Genomic DNA, 24402 nt, shown 5'->3' on the forward strand with positions numbered 1-24402 from the left:
AACAGATAAAAACCCGTAAGTCATGTCATTGCAGAGACACGAGACAAGGTGCCCTCGGTACTGCTGCTTCAAAATTCAGATAAGTAACCTAATATGCTACCATATTTATCCGACCTATACATGATATATCAAAACAGTTTGATTTTCACTTTTTGTTTTTGCATATGCAACCATATTAATGTATGCTTTCTAGAAATAACCAAACTATTTTTTTTATATTTCAAAATAAATTGATTAACAAATTCAAGAACATGAAGACTTTTTTTTCAAGAATCCTTACTTAAATATCCGAAATTATATAAAATAAATTTAAGAATGAAAATGGGGGATGTGGCAAACGACAACAACCCGACCATAGATCAGACAACAGCCGGAAGACACCAATTGGCAATACCGTGCGGAAAATCTTAATATTTATAACATTTCTCCGCCATCTTGAAAATGGCAGCAATATTCAATTTTTTCTGAGTGTTTCCATAGCTGAAATCAAAGGGAATACAACAAAAAACTACTGTGCAAAATTCTTATGCTTTCCTCATCAATTCTGCTCTATATCTGCACCAATCAGCCGGACTAGACTAGCAGAAACCAGTAATATGTATCACTAGCATATCAACACTAAGGTTGTAGGTTAAAATCCAGCACGAGGCAATTGAATTCGTCTCGTTTCTTTATGGTATGGGATTGTCAGGGTTTTTTTCCCATAAAAAGTCGGTGGTTCTTTTTGACATTCCAGCGGCGTCCATTAATAAAAACAGAACCCATTAAATAACACTGTACTGTGGATTTGTTTTCGTGGGTATCATATTCGTGATTCTTCTGAATACAGTTAGAAAATATGTGTTCAATTCTGAAAACCAATATTTCCATTTGTAAGTATAATTTGTTTCTCGTAAGCTACCATCACTGTTGACCTTTTGTAACTAATGAGCAGCCATGGTGATTTGTTGAAATAAGTAAATGTGCCAATATTAATACAATAGATCTCATCCATTTATTGTTATTTCTCAAAATAAGAGTAAATTTAACGAGAGTTCTGTCTGACTTCGTCACAATCGTCGTCGTTATGGGCTATTGGACAAACTAAAAAAGTACGTACATGTACATATAAACAAGATATTTATTCAAAGACATATGTATACTTGAACATAAATTTAAATACAATAAACATACAGTGCTGTCTACTTTAATGTAACAGTTCCCAAAGTAAGAGCAAAAGTAGGATCGTCTGCTCGTTACAAATTCTTAGCCGTAGACTGCCTTGAACCCTATTGGTGACGTAAAATTTATAGTCCCTCGGGACTATCCAAGAATGTCCGATATCAGGAACGTGTAAAATACAGGAAGTCCCGACGGGAATAATTTTATGGCCATTCTCGAGAGAAAGAGATACGAATCTGTTAACTATTCTATTCATTGGGGGAAATAAGTTAATGCTAGTAACAAAAGATTCTGCAAGTTGCCTTTCAATTGCATATTTTAACACAGCGAAATGGGCATAGCGTTCGCACATAGGTTACAATACGTGTAGACTTACTTCGAGGGGGTACATTGAAACAACCAACTAGTATGTACATCGCTGTGTCTGTGCCTAATATAGATTTATCGAGAATTTATTTAAGGTGTTATTTACAATGCAAAAGCAGCACCTCATATAAGAATATTAATTTTCAGTTCCCTTATTATAAAAATATTCTTAATATGCCGAAAAAAACATATAAATGCAAATAGTGAATCTGTTTTGTTAAAATTCAAATTCAAATTACGAATAAATTACATTACAGATTATACATTTTAATGGAGAACTGTAACAATGTTGTTTTGGCGGCATGCATTTTGTTCAAGGTTATGGTTGTCTCTTTGAAATTATTTAAAAAATCACCCCTTCTTTTATTGATATTGTACTTGCATTGTTTCATAGATCGTTTTTGCTAAACCCATTGCATTTGTTTGCACATGTCCGAAGTCAGGAATCAGATGTTTAGTGGTAGTTGTTGTTTGATGTGATTCATAAGTGTTACTCGTTTTCTATATAGATTATACCGTTGGTTTTACCGTTTAATGATAATGACCTATATTAAGCATCTACAGCAAATATAAAACGGAACAGAGATAAATCCTAGGCTCAACATTTTAATAAGGATAATACCGTTTAAACAAAAGCAACAGTAGTACACAAGATAATCGCTGGTAATCGTTTGATTTTTTTGTCAGATTTTCAGATTCCTCTGGTTTTATCCATTTGAATGCCTCATAAAAGTTTGCCCATTGGCCCCCATTTTTCATTATATTAATAATTAACATGTATAATGATAAGCCATCTGTATTAGTTTTATATCATTTAAAAAATGTTTTAATAGTTTTTGAGAACCAAAACCTGTCAAAGAAAAAGCTATGAAAAGTCAAGAACAGTCATATTCGAGAAAAGATCTAGTTCGGTACCAAATAAACCGGACGACGTGCTCTGAATCTAGACATTATTTAATGCATTTATAATTACGATTTTGTCATTAAAGACTAAAATGCGATTTAAATTCTTGAGGTATTAGTAAAAGTCCTTTGTACATTCATATTGAAAAATAAAATCAAATCTAATTTCAATCATTGCGCTAACGATCTTGTCTCATGTTTAGCAAAACAAAATAATCGCAATTCATAATGAATGTTTATTTGCTCCTTTCTAATAAAAGTCCAAAAAAAAAATAAAAAAAAAATATGAAGCTTAGAAATGGAAAAATATTAAATACCAAAAAGCTAAACGTACGCAAGAACACCTGTATCGTCTTAAAAGACCCAATAAATGCAAAATTATCATTTATTAAAAACCTTAGGAAGCACAATTATCCTTTTAAATATTTAACAATAAAATTATAGAGGTAGTAAATAAGCAGCCTTGCGAATTTCATTTAAAGTTTGCACGATCACGGAAAATAATTGAATTAAATTGCATTAAAAAATTACAGACAGTCACCCCTCTCGGTCTTAATAACAATATAATGGGAATATATCAAAAACCGATTCTATTGATATTTTAGATATAGTTTCTAAACCTGTTCGTAAAAACCGTTATTATGGTCGTAGAAAAAATCGCAATAAAAAAAAAATTCGGACCAATCATAACAAATATTCCGGACCTAATTTCCATTTAAAAAAAACAACGGCACACACAATCTGTGAACAAAGCTCTGTTCCTTCACGGTTAATATGTGTAATAAAATATATTCGGATTGCAACACAATTTCATATAGCAGTCCTAGGTATAAATTTGTTCAAATTATAATGACATATTGTTATTCTAAACTATTTCCCAAAATTGATCGCCCTGAAGGTCATAACAAATATTTTATTAAAATAAAGTATGTCAATAAAGGTTTTAATTTGGTAGATATTGCCGGTATTTTTAACGACTATTCTGTTAAAGAACAAATTTCTCTATATATTTGGATAATACTGAGCTCCCTCTTATTTGTTATATTTATAAGAAATATTCCCGGAAATTTGTGTTTAATTATAGTCAATTGTGTAATTAATAACAACCATAATAAACCTATTTCTCATATCAAATATAAACTAAAAGAAACTAGCCAAGGAATTTGATTTTTTGTCGGCCAATAAATCTGCTAATAATATCGATATTGTTTAGCGAAAATTTTATATTGAGTTTCTGAAAAAAGAACTCCTCAATTCACCAAAATTCCAACTGAATCCATTTTCAGAAAACGAAATCTGTAACAATCATTATTTGTTTAGCTATCTCTTTATAAGCAGATCCAAATACAATGAAAGTCTCAACTATGTACTGGCTTCCTAAGCTACACAAAACACCTTACACATATAGATTTATTTCGTCTTCAAGCTATTGTTTCACTATTAAATTGTCTATTCTTCTTACAGTACAGTTGGTACAATCCAACACCTGATAAGAAATTGTTTAAATAAGGCCTTGGAAAATAGTGGAATTACTTTAAAAGTGTCAACGACTCGTTTTTTAGTAGCAATAAACAAAATAACAATTGCTACTAAAAAATGACCTAAAAGAGTTTAAACATATGTGTTTGAACTCTGACTGTTAAAATGCCCATTTGATTAGGTGTGTGAATTTCTTCTTAATGAGAATGTGAGACAATTTTGTTTATAGAATAGAAAACTAAAAACTGTGAATACATTCAAAATCACCAATATAAGCATGCAATTTATCAAGTACTTTCAACACCGTTAGATAGTGAGAAGGGAATGTCACCATCTCAAAGTAGATAATTAACGATAGCAAACGAAAAATCATCTCTTTTATCATTATGTTTTGTATTAACCGTTCAGGAAATGATATAGATAGCAACATCGAGGACAGGGCAGTGGTCATTGTTAGTATTAGATTTATTTGAAATATGTTCCACCGAATGAATTTCATTGGTTAACATTCTATAGTCTTCATTTTTGAGGTCCAAATATCTAAATGTATATTAAATTTGTATCAGATGCTGTTTCGTTGGGTCTTTGCTGATTTTAGTCATAGGTGTAACTCATAGCACTACAAACACAGGTCTGCAATAATTAAATGCACAGCAAGTATTCATTGGAATTCCGATTACCTGACGATATACAGAATCTCCGAAGCGAACAAAAATGTTATCTAGTAAAAATTCAGTAGCAGATAAAGTATCAAAGCATGTCCAATTGAACAAAGTAACGGTGTTTATATACTTGTACGATTCGCACGTGTATGTAAAATGTTTTAGATTTTAACGATACAAATTCATATATTACTGAAGAATTATTACACCAGGGTTTTTCATTTCACAATCTACATGCCCTAGTCGAAACGTTTACTAAGTTTTATCATCGGTACAAGGACATCATTCATAAATATAGCTCAGACTTCTTATAAACGGTCAGGTATTCCACATCCAATCTTTTATGGTGATATTTTTTATAAAGCACAAACATATCAGTATTCACCTCAGAAACCTTTGAATTTAATTATAAGGAAGGGTTATAGTTGCGACAATTTTGTTAGGTCATTAAAGATTGCCTATTTCGGATTTAATATTGATTCACTTATAGGGTCTTTGCATCGGAACTAAACAAACTTATTTAAAAACCAGTTAACGACATGACACTAGTTATGTTCTTATGATGGTATGACACCAAACCCCTAACAGGAGGGACTGTGCTTAATATTCATATGATGACGACATAATCTTCCTATCCGTTTAATTGAGTTCTGGAGCTGGCATGTCAGTTCACTGCTAGTAGTCTATTGTTATTTATGCATTATTGTAATTTTGTTTATTTTCTTTTGTTTCATCTTCTGACATCGGATTCGGACTTCTCTTGACCTGAGTTTTAATGTGCGTATTGTTATGCGTTTAATTTTCTACATTGACTAGAGGTATATGGGGAGAGTTGAGAACTCATAATATAAAAAAGAAGATGTGGTATGATTGCCAATGAGACAACTATCCATTAAAGACCAAAACGACACAGATATCAACAACTATAGGTCACCGTACGGCCTTCAACAATGAGCAAAGCCCATACCGCATAGTCAGCTATAACAGGCCCCGATAAGACAATGTAAAACAATTCAAACAAGAAAACTAACAGCCTTATTTATGTAAAAAAAAATGAACAAAAAACATATGTAACACATTAACAAACGACAACCACTGAATTTACAGGCTCCTGACTTGGGACAGGCACATGCATAAATAATGTTGCGGGGTTAGACATGTTAGCGGGATCCCAACCACCCCCTTACCTGGGACAGTGGTATAACAGTGCAACATAAGAACGAACTATAAATAAAAAGATGAAAAAAGGCTTAACTCATCAGATGGACAAAAATACAAGTAGACGATGCAAGGTACTTATACATCCTGACACAAACAGACACAATGAACAGATCTAAGAGTACTCGCAGTTATCTGACAGCTTGTTCAAAGCCACTAACAACTAATAAAAAAATCATGCATCTAAGACTAAACAATCAATTTGTACACATCAAACATCTAATGATTTAGTGTAAAGAAGTCATAAACAGCCAGAGAAAAAACATGACCTTGTGCAATGCAAAGTTACAGGTATCGACAGATTGTAGATCCATGAATATGTATATGTTTATAACATACCAGTAATATTTAGTTAGCTTTTAATTTACTGATAAGAAAATCAATGTTTATACCAAACAATATTCAATGATCTTATTACAGTGTTGAAAAGGTAACCTTTTAGAATAAGTTTATTTAAAGGAGCGACAAGTTTACATGGATCATTTCCGGGCACGGTTAACAACATTTCCGTACAAATGAGGATGTGCTATCCCGTTTAAAATAAGTTTTCTACCGGTACAACCAAGTTTCAATACCAAATCTTTATATTTATTTAATGAAAAAAAAGGTTTTAAGTAATTTATGGTAACGATATCCCTGGTTTAATAATTTACCAGTAATACATAAGTTGCGTTCGTTAAAATCAAAAACGTCACAACAGACACGGGCATAGCGAACAAGTTGTGAAAGATGGTGCCAAAAGAACATCACCATCTAAAAGTGGAAAATTAACAAAAGTAACGAAAAATCGTCTCTTTTGTCGTATACTTTAGTGTGGAGTTTCCCGTTTAAATCCGAAATATCTAAATCCAGGAAAGGACCCAATAAATTTGATATATTTAAAGTAAGTTCCTTGGGGTAAATTTCAGCAGTATATTGAGAAAATTCATAAATGTTTAACCCCGCCGCATTTTTGTGCCTGTCTCAAGTCAATAGAGTCTGGCCTTTGTAAGTCTTGTATCATTTTTCATTTTAGTTTCTTGTGTACAATTTGGAGATAAGTATGACGTCCATTATCACTTAGTTAGTATATTTATTTATTTAGGGGCAATCTGAAGAACACTTCAAGGTGCGGGAATTTCTCGTTACATTGAAGACCTAGTGGTGTCATTCTGCTGTCTGTTCTATGGTCGGGTTGTTGTCTCTTTGACACATTCCAAATTTCCATTCTCAGTTTTATCCACCTTAATATAAGTCGTGAAAACATGTCCTTTGTGAGTTTAGACACAGACACATTGTATGGATCAACCTAAAAGTGATGGTGTTCGTAGTGTCATTTTTAATCTTCCGTCTCAGTTTCTGCGTAAGGAACACACTCCTGTAATCCGTATAGTGTGAACATGCACTAGCATCAACTGAGTTATGAAAACACCATACGATGGGACAGAGGGTATGTTACTGCTGAAAAAAAGGGAAACCGATAATTGGAAAGTTAAAATCATCCCGTTTGTCATAGATTTTAGTGTGCAGTCGTCCTTCTATGTCAAAGTTGAGGAAGATACCAAGGTTTGAACCAGATCTCCAAGTATCGGTTATAACCTTGTTTTCTATGATATATGAAATTTTTAGTACTAATTGGTTATTAGAAGGCTCTGTATAAATTATGTTTCATATAAACACAAATCGACTAGTAGGGATGCACAATCAAAACCCATAGGAACACCGATTGTTTGTTGAATTAAAGCAATGCTTTTATGATGCATTATTTAGTAGCTCGAGTGTCTTCCTACATCTTAGAATTTGGAAATTTGAAAATAATCGGTCTAGATCTTTAATGAAGATTACCTTTAGTTTATATTGTGTCTAGTGTACACTTATTTGTCTTTTCTTTTTTAAGCTGTAGCGTTGTCAGTTTATTTTAGATCTACCAGTTTTACTGTCCCATTGGTATCTTTCACCTCATTTTTAACATGTTTAATGAAACATGCAAATTTCGTTATCAATATGAGTATTATTTTAGTATGTTATTCATGTGAAAGGCTTTTCAAGTTGATATACAAAATTGTGGTTTTTAACATATTTACGGCTGTGTTTTTGCAAAAATCAGATTATCTTTGTCTTATTCATTTTTTTTTTAAATTTGTGTAATATAAGGATTGATAACTCAGATGTCAGGGGACATAACTCGATAAAGAAACTTTTATAATAAGATAAGAAGAATTAGGTGCGATAAGGGCCAATTTTGGCCTCAAAAAGCAGGTTCAACTGACGAAAGATTTTGGACACATTTAAAACACTTCAGTGTCTATTTCAGATGTTGCAGTTGATTCAATTAGTTTATGTGAAAGATTTGAACTGATGTAGTCATTTAATACGCTCCAATTTGAGCATTGAAAATGACAAATCTATTAAATATGCCAAAAAAAAGATCACTTTTCAGATGTTTGTTGTCAAAAATTAAAGTGGCCGCACCCGTGTTCATCCTTAACCTGTATATATGTTATGTGTTATCATTTGATACAACTTATATTTTAATATTAAGGATGAACACAAATGCGACCACTTTCATTTAAGAAACCGTCTAAAATTTAACTAAAATGCTAAAATTGTGACGATTTTTAGTAATTTAGCATAACTTAATGATGCAATACCCGATATATGTGCATCATATTGTCAAAAACAGCCCATATTTATGTAGCAGGATCATTCTACTTTCCTTTTTTTATCTCAAAGTTTACATTTCATCACTTTTGTAAAACCGCTTTATTTTGGGGCCAAAAAGGGGTCCTACTGGACCTACTCCTTTCGGGTAGCAAGAGAACGAGTCCCGTCACCTCTTTTATCCTAATATTATATTGTGTGTTTTTTTTTATATATATATCACACAACATACGGCTTTCCATGGAAAATCTTAACAAAAAAGCATCATAAAAACCACATTTTGTAAAATAATCAAATTTATATGGATACAAATTTAGAAACCCTATAAGCAATCATGGATATGTCCCCTATTCATCCATTTACTTATGACATCTGTGTCGTTTTAATAAATTAGAAAGACAAATCAATCTAAAACATTGTTCCTTGGTGGTTCCAGCATCTTACAATAATATATGTCAATGAACTAAAACGATTATGTCCCTTTGGGTTAGACTGCAGCTAATACACTTATTACAGAAAACTCAACATCTAAAATATTCTTATATTTGTGTGTCATCACCACTCCGGTATTATATATTGTATCCTTATACCGGTACCGTATTGTTTGAATTACTGAATGGTGACTGTCATTACCCATAAGGTATATTAAAAGGAGTAGGTTCGGTAAGGACTGATTTTGGCCTCAAATTTCAGGTTCATCTCACGAAAGATTTTTTACCACTTTTCAAACACTTAAGTGTCTATTTCATGTGAATCAATTAGTTTATTTGAAAATTTTAAATGATTTAGTCATTAAAAATGATCCAATTCAAGCTCAAATATGAAAAATCTACCAGATGTTTTTTGTCAAAAATAAAAGTGACCGCATCCCTGCTCATCCTCAACCTTTATATATGTTATGAATTATCATAAAATACAACTTACATTTCATATTAAGGATGAACACGAATGCGGCCACTTTCGTTTCACACGAAAACTTAAATTTAACTAAAATGCTGGAATTGTGAAGATTTTAGTAATTTAGCATGACTTTATAGTGCTAGTTCCTGATATATTTGCATCGTTATGTCAAAAACAGCCCACACTTATGTAGCAAAATCATTCTACTGTCCAATAAATAACTAAAAGTTTACATTTTAACAACTTGGTAAAACTGCTATATTTTGGGCCCAAAAAGATGTCTTACTGGACCTACATTTTTTACTCCTTTGAATATACACATATTGTGTGTTATTGTTCATGTGATAACATATTTAAATTTCGAATTGTGTCTCTAAAACTTGTTTATTTCACATGAAGGGTTTTGAATCAACAATCAATTAAAATTTTAAAATAATCAGCCATATTTCGTTTAAGGCAATTGTGAGGCTTGGCGGTAACAGCTTGAAACAGAAATGCGATGACCTGAAATTGTGTACGCTAGATAACAATGATAGAGAAATACTCACAGAGATACGAAATATGGAGATATCACAAGACCCGATTCCAAAAGGAATAAAAGGTAAGTTGTACTACGATTATACATGGTAATTTATGCTTATTAACAAGAATAAAAGAAATATAGGTGTTGTGTCCAATGAATCGCAGTATGCAGCGATGCGCATAATGCGATGTATCAGATATGTTTGCTTCATCATCCTATAACTTATTTCCACCATTTTAGCATCATATAACTCACAGATGGAAACAAAATAGTTCAAAAACAGAAAAAAACGATTTTCATGGATCTACAATCTGTCGATACCTGTAACTTGGCATTGCACAAGGTCATGTTAGGTTAGGGGGAGGGTTGGGATCCCGCTAATATGTTAAACCCCGCCACATTATTTATGTATGTGCCTGTCCTAAGTCAGGAGCCTGTAATTCAGTGGTTGTCGTTTGTTTATGTGTTACATATTTGTTTTTCATTCATTTTTTTTTACATAAATAAGGCCGTTAGTTTTCTCGCTTGAATTGTTTTACATTGTCTTATCGGGGCCTTTTATAGCTGACTATATGCGGTATGGGATTTGCTCATTGTTGAAGGCCGTACGGTGACCTATAATTGTTAATGTTTGTGTCATTTTGGTCTTTTGTGGATAGTTGTCTCATTGGCAATAATATCACATCTTCTTTTTTATATTGTAAGGAAAATGATCCAAAGGCAAAAAGGAGAAAACACTATAAACTTTCATATTCCTGACTTGGTACAATTGAAAAGTCTGTTATTTGTTTCCTTTCTGTTAAACTCCATTTTTTTTGCGTTTCTGGCGTCAGACCACAACTATTCTTTCCCTTTACTATTATGTTTTTTTTTCTCGCGGTAAAAGATAAATTAAATTAAAACAATTGCACCGCTTCAAACGTGGAATAAATGGATCTGCTTATTATTGTTATTCTATTAAAAATGCTTCTCGGACACTCCATCACGCTTTTTCTTTTGAGAGCCCTATTTGAATATATTTTGTAGAAATGACTGTTTAAATAGCGAAGAAATTAGTCTTACAGGCTTATTTCTAACCTGCTTTCTTTTTTGCCAAATCACAACTTTTACTGTCAACAATCATTTTTGTTTTACATTAATGTACTAATTTTAATATATGCAAATGTTGTGTGACCCCTTCAACATTTCAGAGAAAACATATAGAATACTAAGGAAGCTTGACCCCATATAATAATTTGAAATTATATTCTAATACCACGAACAAAGAGAATTAATTGTGGTCTGAAGCCTTCATACAACTTTGTATAAATATGATCAATCTCTGAAAAAACATTAAGTCGAAAACATCATTAACAATTTGTTCTAATACAACTTCTTCGTGTATAACATTCTGAGGTTTTCTTTAGAATCAAAACAGTATTCTATCTCATCGTCGTATTATGTCTTGAGAGTATTTATATTACAATTATGTAGGGATCCATATCGGGATAATCGAGGAATGGGAAAAACAGAAAGTAGTAGAAACAAGAGCCGTTAAACATCTTCTTCACTTGGTAAATAAAGCAGATACCGTTGTTGCTGTTGGATCATCAGGATGCGGAAAGTCTACAGCAATTCAATATGTTGCTTTAATGTTACATCATCAACAAGGGTTTGAAATTGTACCTGTGCCCAACCCAGATTTTATCCTACAATATTTTAATCCTGAACACAGACAAGTTTTTGTTATTGATGACATTTGTGGTAAATCGACAATAGATATAAATTTAATAAATAAAATTGATAGAATGACCATTGAAATTAAAAAAGTGTTAAAAAGTAACACAGTCAAAATTTTATCCTCGTGTAGAACACACATTTATCAAGACCGTCTTTTTAAGAATGTCATGTTTATGGCTACTGCCATATGCAATTTAACATCTGACTTTTGCTTAACAAAATCAGAGAGAATGTCAATCGCTAAGTTGTATTTGACAAACGACGAAGTTAAAAGAATTCAGGTCAACGTTAACATTTTTGAAATGTATGACTTTTTCCCCCTTTTATGCAATATCTTTACAAAGCAAACAGGAAGAGATGTAGTTGCGTTTTTTTCTAACCCAGTTCAGATAATTAGAGAGGATATACAATTGTTATTTAATTCAAGTGATCAAACAACCTTCGCAACTTTATTCCTTTTCATTGTTTATAATAACAATTTACACGAAAATCTCTTGTCAGAAAAAATAGGTATTAAACCAGTTCTTGAAGAGTTATTTGACAACTTTCAAGTCCAAGGTAATTTATCATTTCAAGTTATAAAATATGAAATAGAAAAATTGTGCGAGGCATATATAAAAAAAACTGCTAATACATACAGTATTTTGCATGACAAATTGTTTACCATTTTTATGTCTTTTTGTGGTGAGCATAAGTTTGATCTTGTGCTTGATATTGCCCACACACAAGTTGTACGAGATCGATTCCTTTTGAAACGTTTGATAACAAAGCAAGTGGATATAACCAAACATTTTATAACAATTCCTGAATCAAAGGAAACAAAGTATCTTGAGAGACTTTTAAAAGATATAAATGACGGCTTTGTTGAGAATATATTTTTGAATACACAATTAAAGTATAAATCGTTCCGTCAGCAACTAATCAAATTTCTTTTAGACAGTGGTGATATACATAAAACTGTAAACTCATTAGACAGTGAAACACGTTCAACGTTGTTAATGTCAATGGCTCGTCAAGGTTTCAGTGACATGCTAAAACTATTATTATCAAAAGATGCTGATGTTAATTGTAACTCTGGCACTGATGCACTATTCAATACCCCATTATATGAAGCATCATCAGAAGGCTTTGTTGATACTGTAAAGATTCTATTAAAGCATAAAGCAAATACGGATATCATGTGTATACAACAAAAGACTTCTCTATATGTAGCCGCAGAGAATGGCAATAGAGCTATTGTAAGACTATTACTTCACCACAAAGCCAATCCAAACATTAAATGCATCGGAAAAATAACACCATTGTATGTAGCTGCATTGAATGGAAATGCCTCTATAGTTAAACTACTTTTATCATATAATGCGGACCCAAATACTGGAAGCTGGGGAAATGTAACACCATTGATTGAGGCTTCGAAGATGGGTTACTTAGATGTTGTAAAGTTACTACTAAAATATAAAGCAAACCCAAATTTGAGCGATAGGTACAGTCGTATACCTCTTGATATTGCATCGGACAAAGGTTACACAGAAATTGTAGCATTACTGTTAAAGTACAAATCAGAAACAGACCACCGCGATGAGGATAATGTAACCCCTCTATTAAGAGCGTTGATGGTAAACCATACGGACACTGCAAAGGTTCTCTTAGAATATGGCGCTGATTATAATATTTGTAATGTAATCAACATAACACCGTTGTTCGTAGCTGTAGAAAAGGATAACAAAGAAATTATAGACATGATGCAAAACTATGAAGCTGAGGAGAGTATTAAAAATAGTTATGATACAATGCGTTTTTATTTGGCTTGCAAAAAGGGTGATAAAACTACAGTTATGTCTTTAATAGAAAAACAAGTTAAAGTAAATAGTACTGATCACGAATTCAATCACTCAGCGCTGCACGTAGCTTGCAGTGTTGGTCATACTGATATTGTACAAATACTTTTAAACCAAAAGTGTGACATAAATATATGTGATAAATATGGGGCAACGCCACTCTTAAGATCTTGTTTCTCAGGTCATACAGATGTTGTTAAATTATTGTTAGATCACGAGGCATATGTAAATGCTATGGATATCTTTGGGGACACACCGATTTTAGCAGCTACAATGAAGGGTCAAATTGAGATTGTTAGATTACTGTTGAAATACAAATGTGATGCCAACATCAAAAACAGGCGCAATGAAACAGCATTATTTATAGCTTGTGAAATGGGTCATCTGGAGGTTGTAAATTTACTGTTGCAACATCATTGGGATCCAGAAATCTACAATAAACACCACGAAACTCCTTTGTTTATAGCTTGTCGTTATGGTCATATTCATGTTGTAAAGGTATTATTACAACACGATTTGCATGATACTAAGAATGGTAAAAAAGAGACATCATCCAGTGGAAGTTTTAAAACAGAACGAACCAAGTATATCAATATCCCTGATAAAAGAGGCACAACCTGTCTAAAGGCAGCAACTTCATTCAATAATGTCGGTCTAATAAAATTATTGCTAGATAACAAAGCAGACCCTAACATCAGCGATACTAAAAAAGAGACTCCTTTGTTTGAAGCCTCAAATCATGGTTATACAGATATGGTAAAGGTGTTATTAGAATATAATGCTGATCCAAATATTAGCAACATATTTGATAAAACACCAATATACAATGCTGCGTGTGAAGGAAATTTGAAAATTGCCAAATTGTTGTTAGAAAACAACTGTGATACTACTTTTATCAATACAATTAAAATAACGCCACTATGTATTGCTTCATCACAGGGTCATGTTGAAATGGTAAAGTTATTATTGAAATACAAATGCGGTTATAGTATTCATAATTTAGAAAACGATTCACCGCTTTTTAGAGCTGAGCGTAACGGTTACATAGAAATTGTAAAACTTCTTTTAGAACATAATATCAATTGCAAGTTCTTTCATATGAAACACACGACTCCCTTGTCCATTGCAGTATCTAATGATAATCTAGAGGTTGCAAACTTGTTGTTAAAAGAAAGTAACTGTGATACTGATATAAGTCATAAAGACAGCGACCCTAAGTATGCAACATCATTATTAGAACAAATGTGGGATATCGATATTATGAATGAAGATAATGAAACACCCTTATTTATAGCATCACGTAACGGAAATATAGAAATGGTAAAATTATTACTTGCCAGAAACGCTGATCCAAATGTACCTAATATGAAAAATGAAACCCCCCTCTTTGTTTCCTCAAGGAGTGGTAATTTTGAGGTTGTTAAAGTATTAGCAGAACGCAACTGTGATCTTAATATCTATAATAAACAGCACAAAACGCCTCTGTTCATTGCAGTATTGCAAGGTTATACCGACATTGTAAAATATTTGTTGCATAGGAACTGTGATGCTAACATATATGATGAGGACAAGATATCTCCCCTTTGCCTAGCCTCCCGCAATGGCAATAGTATGATTGTGCAACTACTATTAGACCATATGTGTCAGTTAGAGGTTTGTCGTGTGATAACTGTTAGCCCTTTGTATGCTGCATCCTACTACAATCATACTAGTATAGTAACATTGCTTCTGAATTATAAATCTCAACATAATTTCGATAACAAAACCTATAGTTTTGCTCTTGTTGCAGCTGTGTATAACGGAAAATTAGACATTTTACAGTTGTTACTTGCATATAATTGTAACGCATATAAATGTCATGCATATAGTGAAAATCCTCTCACCATAGCGACGGGTTTGGGTTATACCAGTGTTGTAAAATTATTATTAATACATAAATTTGATCCGAATACATGCAACAAAGATGAGGAAACACTTGTTTTTATTGCGTCGTTAAAGGGTTTTTCAGAAATTGTAAAATTATTGTTAGAACATGATTGTGATCTTAATATTTGTAATAAGTATGACGAAACACCTTTGAGCATAGCTGCAGGTAATGGTAATATCGATATTGTTAAGTTATTGTTAAAAAAGAACTGTGATCTAAATAGATGTAACAAAGATAGGGAAACACCTCTTTTTAAAGCCTCGTTCGAAGGTTTTTTAGAGATTGTAGAATTACTATTAGAATGTAAATGTGATCATGATATGTGTAACGTTGATAATGAAACACCTATTAACATAGCTTCAGTCAAGGGTTACATTGAAATTGTAAGACTATTGTTAAAACAGAATTGTGATGTAAATATGTGTAACAAGGACAACATAACGCCGCTTTATTCTGCCTCATATCAAGGCCAAACCGAAATTGCAAAATTACTGTTAGATTATAGGTGCAAAATTGAGGTATGTGATAAGATTAATGCTAGTCCTCTGTTTGCTGCAGCCTACTTTGGTCATACCGAAATTGTCAAATATATCCTAAACCAAAACGCTGATAATGATATCAGTATAGAAACATTTAAAATTGTTCTTTCTTTAGCTGTTGATAACTCTAACACAGATATGGTGGAGATATTGATGCAAAATAATTGCAATCCTAATATATGTAATTATGATTATGAAACTCCTCTTAGCACAGCTTCTAAAAATGGTCGTACGGATATTGTAAGATTATTGCTTATATACAAGTGTGATCCAAATATATGTAACAAAGATAATGAAACGCCTCTTTTTAAAGCATCTTTTCATGGTTTTTTAGAGATTGTAGGATTATTGTTAGAAAACAATTGTGATCCTAATCTAAGTGACAAGTATAATCAAAGTCCTCTACACATAGCTTCCAGAAGTGGTCATACCGGTATCGTAGAATTGTTATTACGCTATAATTGTAATACTAGTCTTCGAACCCAAGGCAATGAAAGTGCTTTGGATATAGCTTCAGAATTGAATCATACTGAAATAATGTTATTATTAAAACGCGAGAAAAAAAGAATAAGACGAGAGAAAGAAAAGAAATGTAAAATCTCTTAAACACTTATTGTTTGATTAATACGAAAAGTTCACATTTTTTTTCTGTTATGATGTGCATGCTTAAATTTCAATGAATAAACTGAACAAAATGATAGTTCTAGTGGAAACTTTTTCGGTCTACATGTATGATATATAGTCTTACAATCCACCAATGGTGACATCTTTTTGTCCGTATTACTTCAGCTGTACATGTAATCTTGGCTGCTTGCAACCTTTGTCACTTAATTTCAGATATTTTACAGTGTATTTAAATTTGTTTTACATGCCTGGTTGTTTATTTTGTGTATATGAAACATTTTGTTTAGTGTTTGTCTTACAAATGTATAGCTTATTGCTTATATACTATACGTATTGTTTTTGAAAATGTTTTGAAAATATTTTAAAAATGTTATTTGCTCGGTTTAGTATCAACATTTGGTTTCGTCCCTTAATGTTTATGATCTTTCGTTTTAATACAATAATTGTGAATGACCCAACAGATTAAAGAAATGGCATTAATTGCATCCCAACATTTGTGGTAAAGGAGGGATTTGTATCCATGAACATGTATAAATCATTCAAATGAATTTTAAACTTTTGAATCAGCGGTGATAAAATTATATAAAGTTCAACGTTTCAAATGCGATCGAATAATTTTACTATAGTTGAATATTTAAGATGTAATTTTAATTCCTTTCATAAAGTGAAATAAACATTTACATGATTAATAATATTTCATAAGACTTATCGTAATGTTTTAATAAATGTATACATTTACTTGTTCATGTTCTCTTTATTATATTCAAAATATTCAAAAACAGTATGAACAAGAGTTGAATTGTCATAACCCTGTCTGTGTGTTGAATGTCTAGGCCAACTGCTATTGTATATAGTTGCATTAGACTTTTTTTAGAACATTGATCATTTATCTAAGTATTATCATCAAAACTAAGGTTTTGTTTTTTTGAAATTTATGAATAATTGGCTGTTGAAAGTGTTTTTTGTTGTTGTTAAAGATAGCCTTGTTATTTCTCAGTATATTACATGAATATTCCAGCATATAGAATATCTTCCAGTTGAAACGGTATTCAAGCGTATTTCCCATTATAATTTTCTTGATACAGATTGAATGCTAACATTTATAAAAGTTCTAATTGGTGAGGCATAAATCTTAGACATTTGAATATCAGTTTTTATTTTTGTTAGCGATTCTCAGTTTTTAATGTTTAGTGTTTTCAATTTCTTTATATTCCTCCTTTGCTATCTTTGGTATCTTTGGTATCTCTTTGTCCACTGTCTTTAACTCGATGCGCAGACAATATATTTTAGATATGCATGTTCCTCTTGATTAACCTTTTGAAATTTAATTAAAAAAATGTGGCATGATTGCCAATGAGACCACTATCCACCTAGGTTCATATGACGTTTATGTTAGTAAATAAACGTCTTATTGCGGCCTTCGTCATCGAGAGCAACTCATACATTATTTTCAGCTTAAAAAAAAACCTACATGCAAATTGTGAAACTACTCAAAGGTAAAAAAAATTGCCTAAGTTAAAACGATTCACTTAAAAAAAATATAACATAGAGAAACCAACAACAGCCACTGAATAACAAAATACAGACTTTATAAAGGCCTAATTCATTCATTCTACCTTTTACCAAATATTCAGAATAAAAGGTGAATGTTCAATTTCAACGTTGTCATTTTCAGCGGATCACTGACCCAATTCTATATTGACACATATATATTAAGAATAAGTGATGTATACTATGTCTTCTCAAAAATCGGAGTTTTGTATCTAGTTGTTGTAACGAAGAACAATTTTATCTACCGCTGTGTAGGCCGGACATAGGCAAAATCCAATAACCCTAACAGCAATTAACAAATCATAATAACCATTCCTGATAAAACAGAAGTGGAAGATACCGACTGTAGAACATGTACAGACGCTTTGTGTTAAATAAACTCAGAGAAATGGAGACGAAAGATGGGTATTCAAATTCATCACTTGATAACAAATTTACAATGTCATGGCAAAAAAACAAAGCAAAAAAAAAACGTACAAAAGGTCACAAAATACAACATCGAAAACCAAATCAACGTATACCCAACCAAATACTGAAGGCTCATCATGTGCTAATAATCGCTCATAGTACAAATCCGACGATTAGTATCATTCGGCGGGTCATAATCAAAGAAATTTGAACAAATCAATCAACTTTTAAAAAGGTTTTTCTTCACGTTTATCTAGTTACCTTGTGATGACATTTTTGAATTTTCGAAGGGATAAATTCAACTTAAGCATATAATAATTCTTGGTTGGATAACTTCCAGATACATGATATAAGAAAGCAACCCTCTATCAAAGAAATCCTAAGAGGAAATGCAAATTCTTTAATAAGCATTCAAAAGGTGACATTTTTCTTATACTATTTCATTTGTACGATCGAAATGACGGAGAATATTTTACTACAAATAAATTCATCATAGATACTAGGACTAAATTTTGTATATACGCTAGACGCGAGCACTGAAGACAAAAATTCCTAAAAGTTTTGCCAAATACAGCTAAGGTTATCTATTCCTTGGGTAGAAAAGTCTTATTATTTAAAAACATTCAACATTCTGTAAATAGTTAATTTATAATATAACCATATCAATGATAATTCATGTCAAAACAAAAAGTGCTGACTACTGGGCATGTGATATCCTCGGGGGAATAAATCTCTACCAGCAGTGGCATCGACCCAGTGGTTGTATATAGACTCATCATAGATACCAGGACTAAATTTTGTATATACGCCAGACGCGCGTTTCGTCTACAAAAGAGTGACGAAAGATACCAAAGGGACAATCAAACTCATGAATCTAAAACAAACTGACAACGCCATGGCTAAAAATGAAAAAGACAAACAGACAAACAATAGTACACATGACACAACATAGAAAACCAAAAAATAAACAACACGAACCCCACCAAAAACTAGGGGTGATCTCAGGTGCTCCGGAAGGGTGAGCAGATCCTGCTCCACATGTGGCACCCGTCGTGTTGCTTATGTGATATCAAATCCGGTAAATAGTCTAATTCGGTAGCTCACATTCATGAAAGGGAAGGGGATTGTAGTTAAGACGTAATGAACATATCCGATATCATTTGTGAAACGGTTATTCCATAACGGTCAACCAACTCGTGATTGCGTCCGTAAAATTTACGAAGGTATGATTTTAACTTCACCATTGAAACTTTTGGTTTAATAGCTTCCTACAAAAAACTCATCAGTGATGCTCGAATCCAAAAAAAAATAATAAGGCTAGAAATAAAGTACCAACTCGAAGAGCATTGAGGATCAAAATTCCTAAACAATTTGCCAAATTCAGCTAAGGTTATCTATTCCTGAGGTAGAAAAGCCTTATTATGTAAAAACAAAAATCAACATTTTGTAAACAGTTTATAAATATAACCATATCAATGATAATTCACGTCAGAACAAAAAGTGCTGACTACTGGGCTGGTGATACCCTCGGGGCAATAAATATCCACCAGCAGTGGCATCGACCCAGTGGTTGTAAATAAACTACAAATAAATTCTAACACTCAGACCCACACTGCGTTAGAACAATCACCCAAGAAGGAAGACAACTCTCGAGAAGAGTTGTGTTCTTATAATCTTTCTGTTACATATACAAGACACTGACAAGAATGATTAAATGAAAAAAGTGCTATTGAATTGTATATGCTGTTATGTTATAATCTATATATAAATAGGCAGATGTAGTATTAGAATGAGTGACCAAACCAGGAAGTCAAGCTGATGTAGTCGATTAAAAAAAAAAACCCCAACAAGAGTGAATCATCAGAAGGGAGATAACAAACTTTATCTCACGTCCTTTACTTTTCAAGGAATGTGATTGGTTAAAAGAAATTCAGTGGAGACTATGATAAATTGATATCGGATAATCAGATATGGTTTATTTCAATATACAGTCTGTAGTGAAAAGACGTGGAAATGATATTTGACGGTTGAAATAAATTCATAAAACACATTTAAAGCCGACTAGTTGTTATTGTCGGCATTTGCTTTTGCATTTACCAAGTTTAGAAATAGGTCTTAGTATTGAAGACCTTATCCCTTTTATAGGCCACTAGTCTAACTACCACATTTTTATATAGTCTGTAAGAAAAACTCGTTACACAGATTGCTAGTGACCTAAAACAATACATATGTGGTCAAGTAAATTCCATACTGGGATTCGAGCTTCGCTTCAACTCCAAATGAGATTTAAATGAGCCTACATATATCGTATTAGTTCATTTATACACTATATATCTTACTAATAATAGTTTGCTTACTTAATTTAGGATAGAACGCCATTTTTCTAAAACTTATCTCAAAGGCAGCGAACCGACACATGATATAAAGGTTTTATAATTAATATTCCAATGAGCATTTGCTAAGCGACGATATCAAAAGTTCAATGAAGGATAAAAACTTAATTCATATAGTTTTTTCATAGACACCCATCCTCCCTCTAAACTTATTTTGGGAAAAAAAGGATTGACCAATAAGGATCTATATCAAATCGATGTCAATTTAACAAAAGTTGCAACACTTTTGACCCCCTTCCCCAACCTATTTGAATAAAGTTTTTTTTATCCTTCAATGATTTTTTAATGTCGTGGTCCCTAACTGTGCAATCTCTGAATATTATAGAAGCTTATTGGGTTTTATATCTTACAATTTGATAATCCTTCAGTTGTGAAGGCTTACCGAGCATTCGATGATGGTAAAAATGTTTGTACCGATCTGAAGTTTGTTTGAAATTCTTGTTTTTAATTTCATAAATATCCTTCATCTCAAGCCTTGCCTGCGCAGCAAGCATTATCGGCAATGAATGTGGTCGATACTGGGTTAATATAATGTCATGACTTCAGCCAAAGGCTACAACTGTTATATTATTAACTTTCAACTGTTGCATGAAAATTGTAGAATGCATTTTAGTAACGTGTTGTATGTTCTGTGCAATGAGCCTGACAAACGTAATGCTTGACACACAATTTTGGGTTTGCAAACTGAGTAAATAAAAACATAAATGGGATCAATTTTTAAGCAATCACAAATCCTTAAAAACAAAAATAAACGATTAATAAAACTAACTGATATAATGTCTTTCAAATACAAATTGGGTACTAAGCCGTCACCAAACGCCACTCTTTTTTTTATTTTAAAAGAATTTTAATGAACACTTTTTACATATGAAATTCGTACCATGAAATATTTATTAACCTTAACCCAAAGAAAAGTAGACACTTTGAAGCTCAATAATTATCTTTACGTAATCATAAATATCTTCAAGATAAGGTTGAAGTAATATAAAACCTTCTAAAGTTCCTAAACAATTCAATAACGTATCCTTATACTTTAAAACTCCGATAGCTCTTATTATGTTTCAGCTTAATTATTCTATCTAATATAAATTCAGAGAAATTTAAAACATTTATTTTTTCTATCCGATTCTAGGTCATCTTCAAAGTCACACAATAAATCAATCGGAAGTGTTGTGTCATAATGTACTTGTATAACGGAAGTTAAAACTAACGGTCAATATGTATAAGTTCGAGAAACTTAGTTACTTCGCGCTTTAAAACAAATCAATAAAAGGAATTATTTTTATTTATCTTAAAATCACAATTTGGACTTTGTGAGTATTGTATTAAACCACACGACTAATGGTATGTGAAATTTTCAGTGGATGTGAAAATACTAAAAAAGACTATGAGAGCTTGAAGTTTTTGACATTGGTTTTGTTGACGTTTGAAACTACTAAAGTAGGGTTTGATATCATAATATTGAAAAGTATGCCAAAAATGAAAAAAAACATCGTTTTGTTGCACTTTGTCATATTGCCATTGATTTTTAACGAATTTCTTTTTTTCGAGATCTAAATTTAAAATAATTTTATATCCAAGTTAAAAGTAATTTTTCGCAAATTTTACCATAGTCACGAACTATTTATAGCAAAGTGTGTTAATGTGAAAGCATACAAAAGAGCAAGAAAGAACTGGCCAGATAAATGCAAAGGTTAAGATTTACGTGATTTTAGTGCATGTACATTTAGAGGGGAGGGGTTGGGGTAAACACATATGCGAATGATGAATATTACTTTTATGGAAATTATTATATCAAACTCCCTTCCTAATTTGGTTTAACCTATGAATGCATTAATCGTGAAAGTAATATATTTTTTAAGGAGAAAAACAAGATAACATTTTCTATGTTTTTGTCGGTTGCTGAAGACTACTTGACAAAGACAACTAATATTACAAGCATACCAGGTAATTCAAACAGTTACGTATGCTAGCACATTTGACAACGTTTCTTTGTAAAAATGTGTCTTTCACCATACTTCATACATCTAGAAAAGACTTATTCCTCAAATTTTTTTTTATAAATTCACAACGTATGTAACTTGGGACTTCCTGTCACTAATAAAGACAAACACAACATCATCCCGTGTTTCGTTGGACCTGCTGTTCTAGATTTACACTATAGTTTATTCCACCTAAGGACATCAACGCGACTGTACTGTGTTACGGAGTTTCTTCAATAAATTCACCCTTAACATATTCAGCTTAGCTATATAGATATAGTTAGATATAGGTAAACTCGACTATGTTCTACATAATAACATGCTCATGCTGAATCAGACATCCGACAGTTCTTCACCATTCATTTGATGTTTTTGATCTTTTGATTTTGCCATCTCAGACTTTACTTTAATCAGCTTCAAGCTTTTAACAATCAAATAAATAAAATACAAACAAAATCTTTAATTGTATGTGCGATTCATGGCTGGCTTAAAAATTAAAAAGAAATTTTGTGTGTTGGCCGTTATGAAAAACCAGTTGAAAGATATTAAGACAAATATGTTCCATTGTCGTTTCGAAACAAAATTGAAAACAACACATTGAATAATTTCTTGCGTCCGAAGCGCTTTTCTGGATTTACCTTCATCAGGAACGCTCAAAGCAAAACATTTCAAATTCGAAAATACGTCCCGTCAAATGTTATATGAAGGAAGTAAAATTCAAAACGTTTACCTAAAAGTACTTTCATATTTCGATACTCTTTCGTTTACAACCTACCCCGAAAACATTTAATAGCAACTTTTGAAAAAGCAGTATTTCTCGTTCAACAGAATCAATGTACTTTGAGCTAGCTCTAGAGTTACGTATCAATTGAGTCACATATACTCCATATGCTGGAGCCGCTGATGTTGGGAATTGGTTAGATCGAAAAACAGTTTTTACACACAAGTTTCCAATATCACCATTTTTTTCTATTCGTTTCTTTGTTGTTGATATTTGTATAGGCAAAAATTTGAATTTTTCAGGTTTTATTAACGTTCAGTTTCTTTTTATTACCTTGGAGTTCACAATTGTTATTAACACTTTTTTATTGTATGTCCTAAAAATCGTGCTCGTTCCCTCTCATGGTTTTAAGTGCACGGAGCATTAACCGATGGTGACCTTATTTACTTCAGACTGACATCCTTGAAATTTAACAGCATAACTTAAACGGCGTCACAAATCAAATGTTTTATTTCTAAATTGTAAAAAAGACACATATTATGTACACTTCGAACCATGAGCTTATTATTTACCTTTACATTTAATCTAAATGCAAATGTACGCTTCGATACCCACTAATCAATTTCTATCAAAGATAGAAGATTCGAAGGTTTTTGGGGTTTTTCAAATTCATAAACAATTTAATTGCTTCCAAACGTGCAAGCGTTAATTTTCAACCACATCAATAAATGTTATCTTTAATGTATTGCACCACAATAACTTCTTTTTCTTTCATGTTCTAAAATCAATAAAAGTTGTATCTTTTAAAAACATCGAAAATATGATTAGTCAGCAGTTTCCTATTAAAA

General features: G+C 32.1%; 1 protein-coding gene across 1 annotated transcript in view; it reads left to right on the forward strand.

The window, feature by feature from the left end:
• The window catches only part of LOC134698102 (serine/threonine-protein phosphatase 6 regulatory ankyrin repeat subunit B-like), a 34358-nt gene extending 17877 nt beyond the window's left edge, over positions 1-16481 (forward strand). Inside the window, exons 4-6 of the mRNA XM_063560394.1 lie at positions 9786-9930; positions 11326-11595; positions 12508-16481. Coding sequence (XP_063416464.1) covers positions 9786-9930; positions 11326-11595; positions 12508-16481 — 4389 coding nt within the window. The remainder of the gene's footprint in view (positions 1-9785; positions 9931-11325; positions 11596-12507) is intronic.
• Positions 16482-24402: the final 7921 nt, after the last annotated feature.

This window comes from Mytilus trossulus, chromosome 14 (assembly GCF_036588685.1).
Source record: "Mytilus trossulus isolate FHL-02 chromosome 14, PNRI_Mtr1.1.1.hap1, whole genome shotgun sequence".
Lineage (NCBI taxonomy): Eukaryota > Metazoa > Mollusca > Bivalvia > Mytilida > Mytilidae > Mytilus > Mytilus trossulus.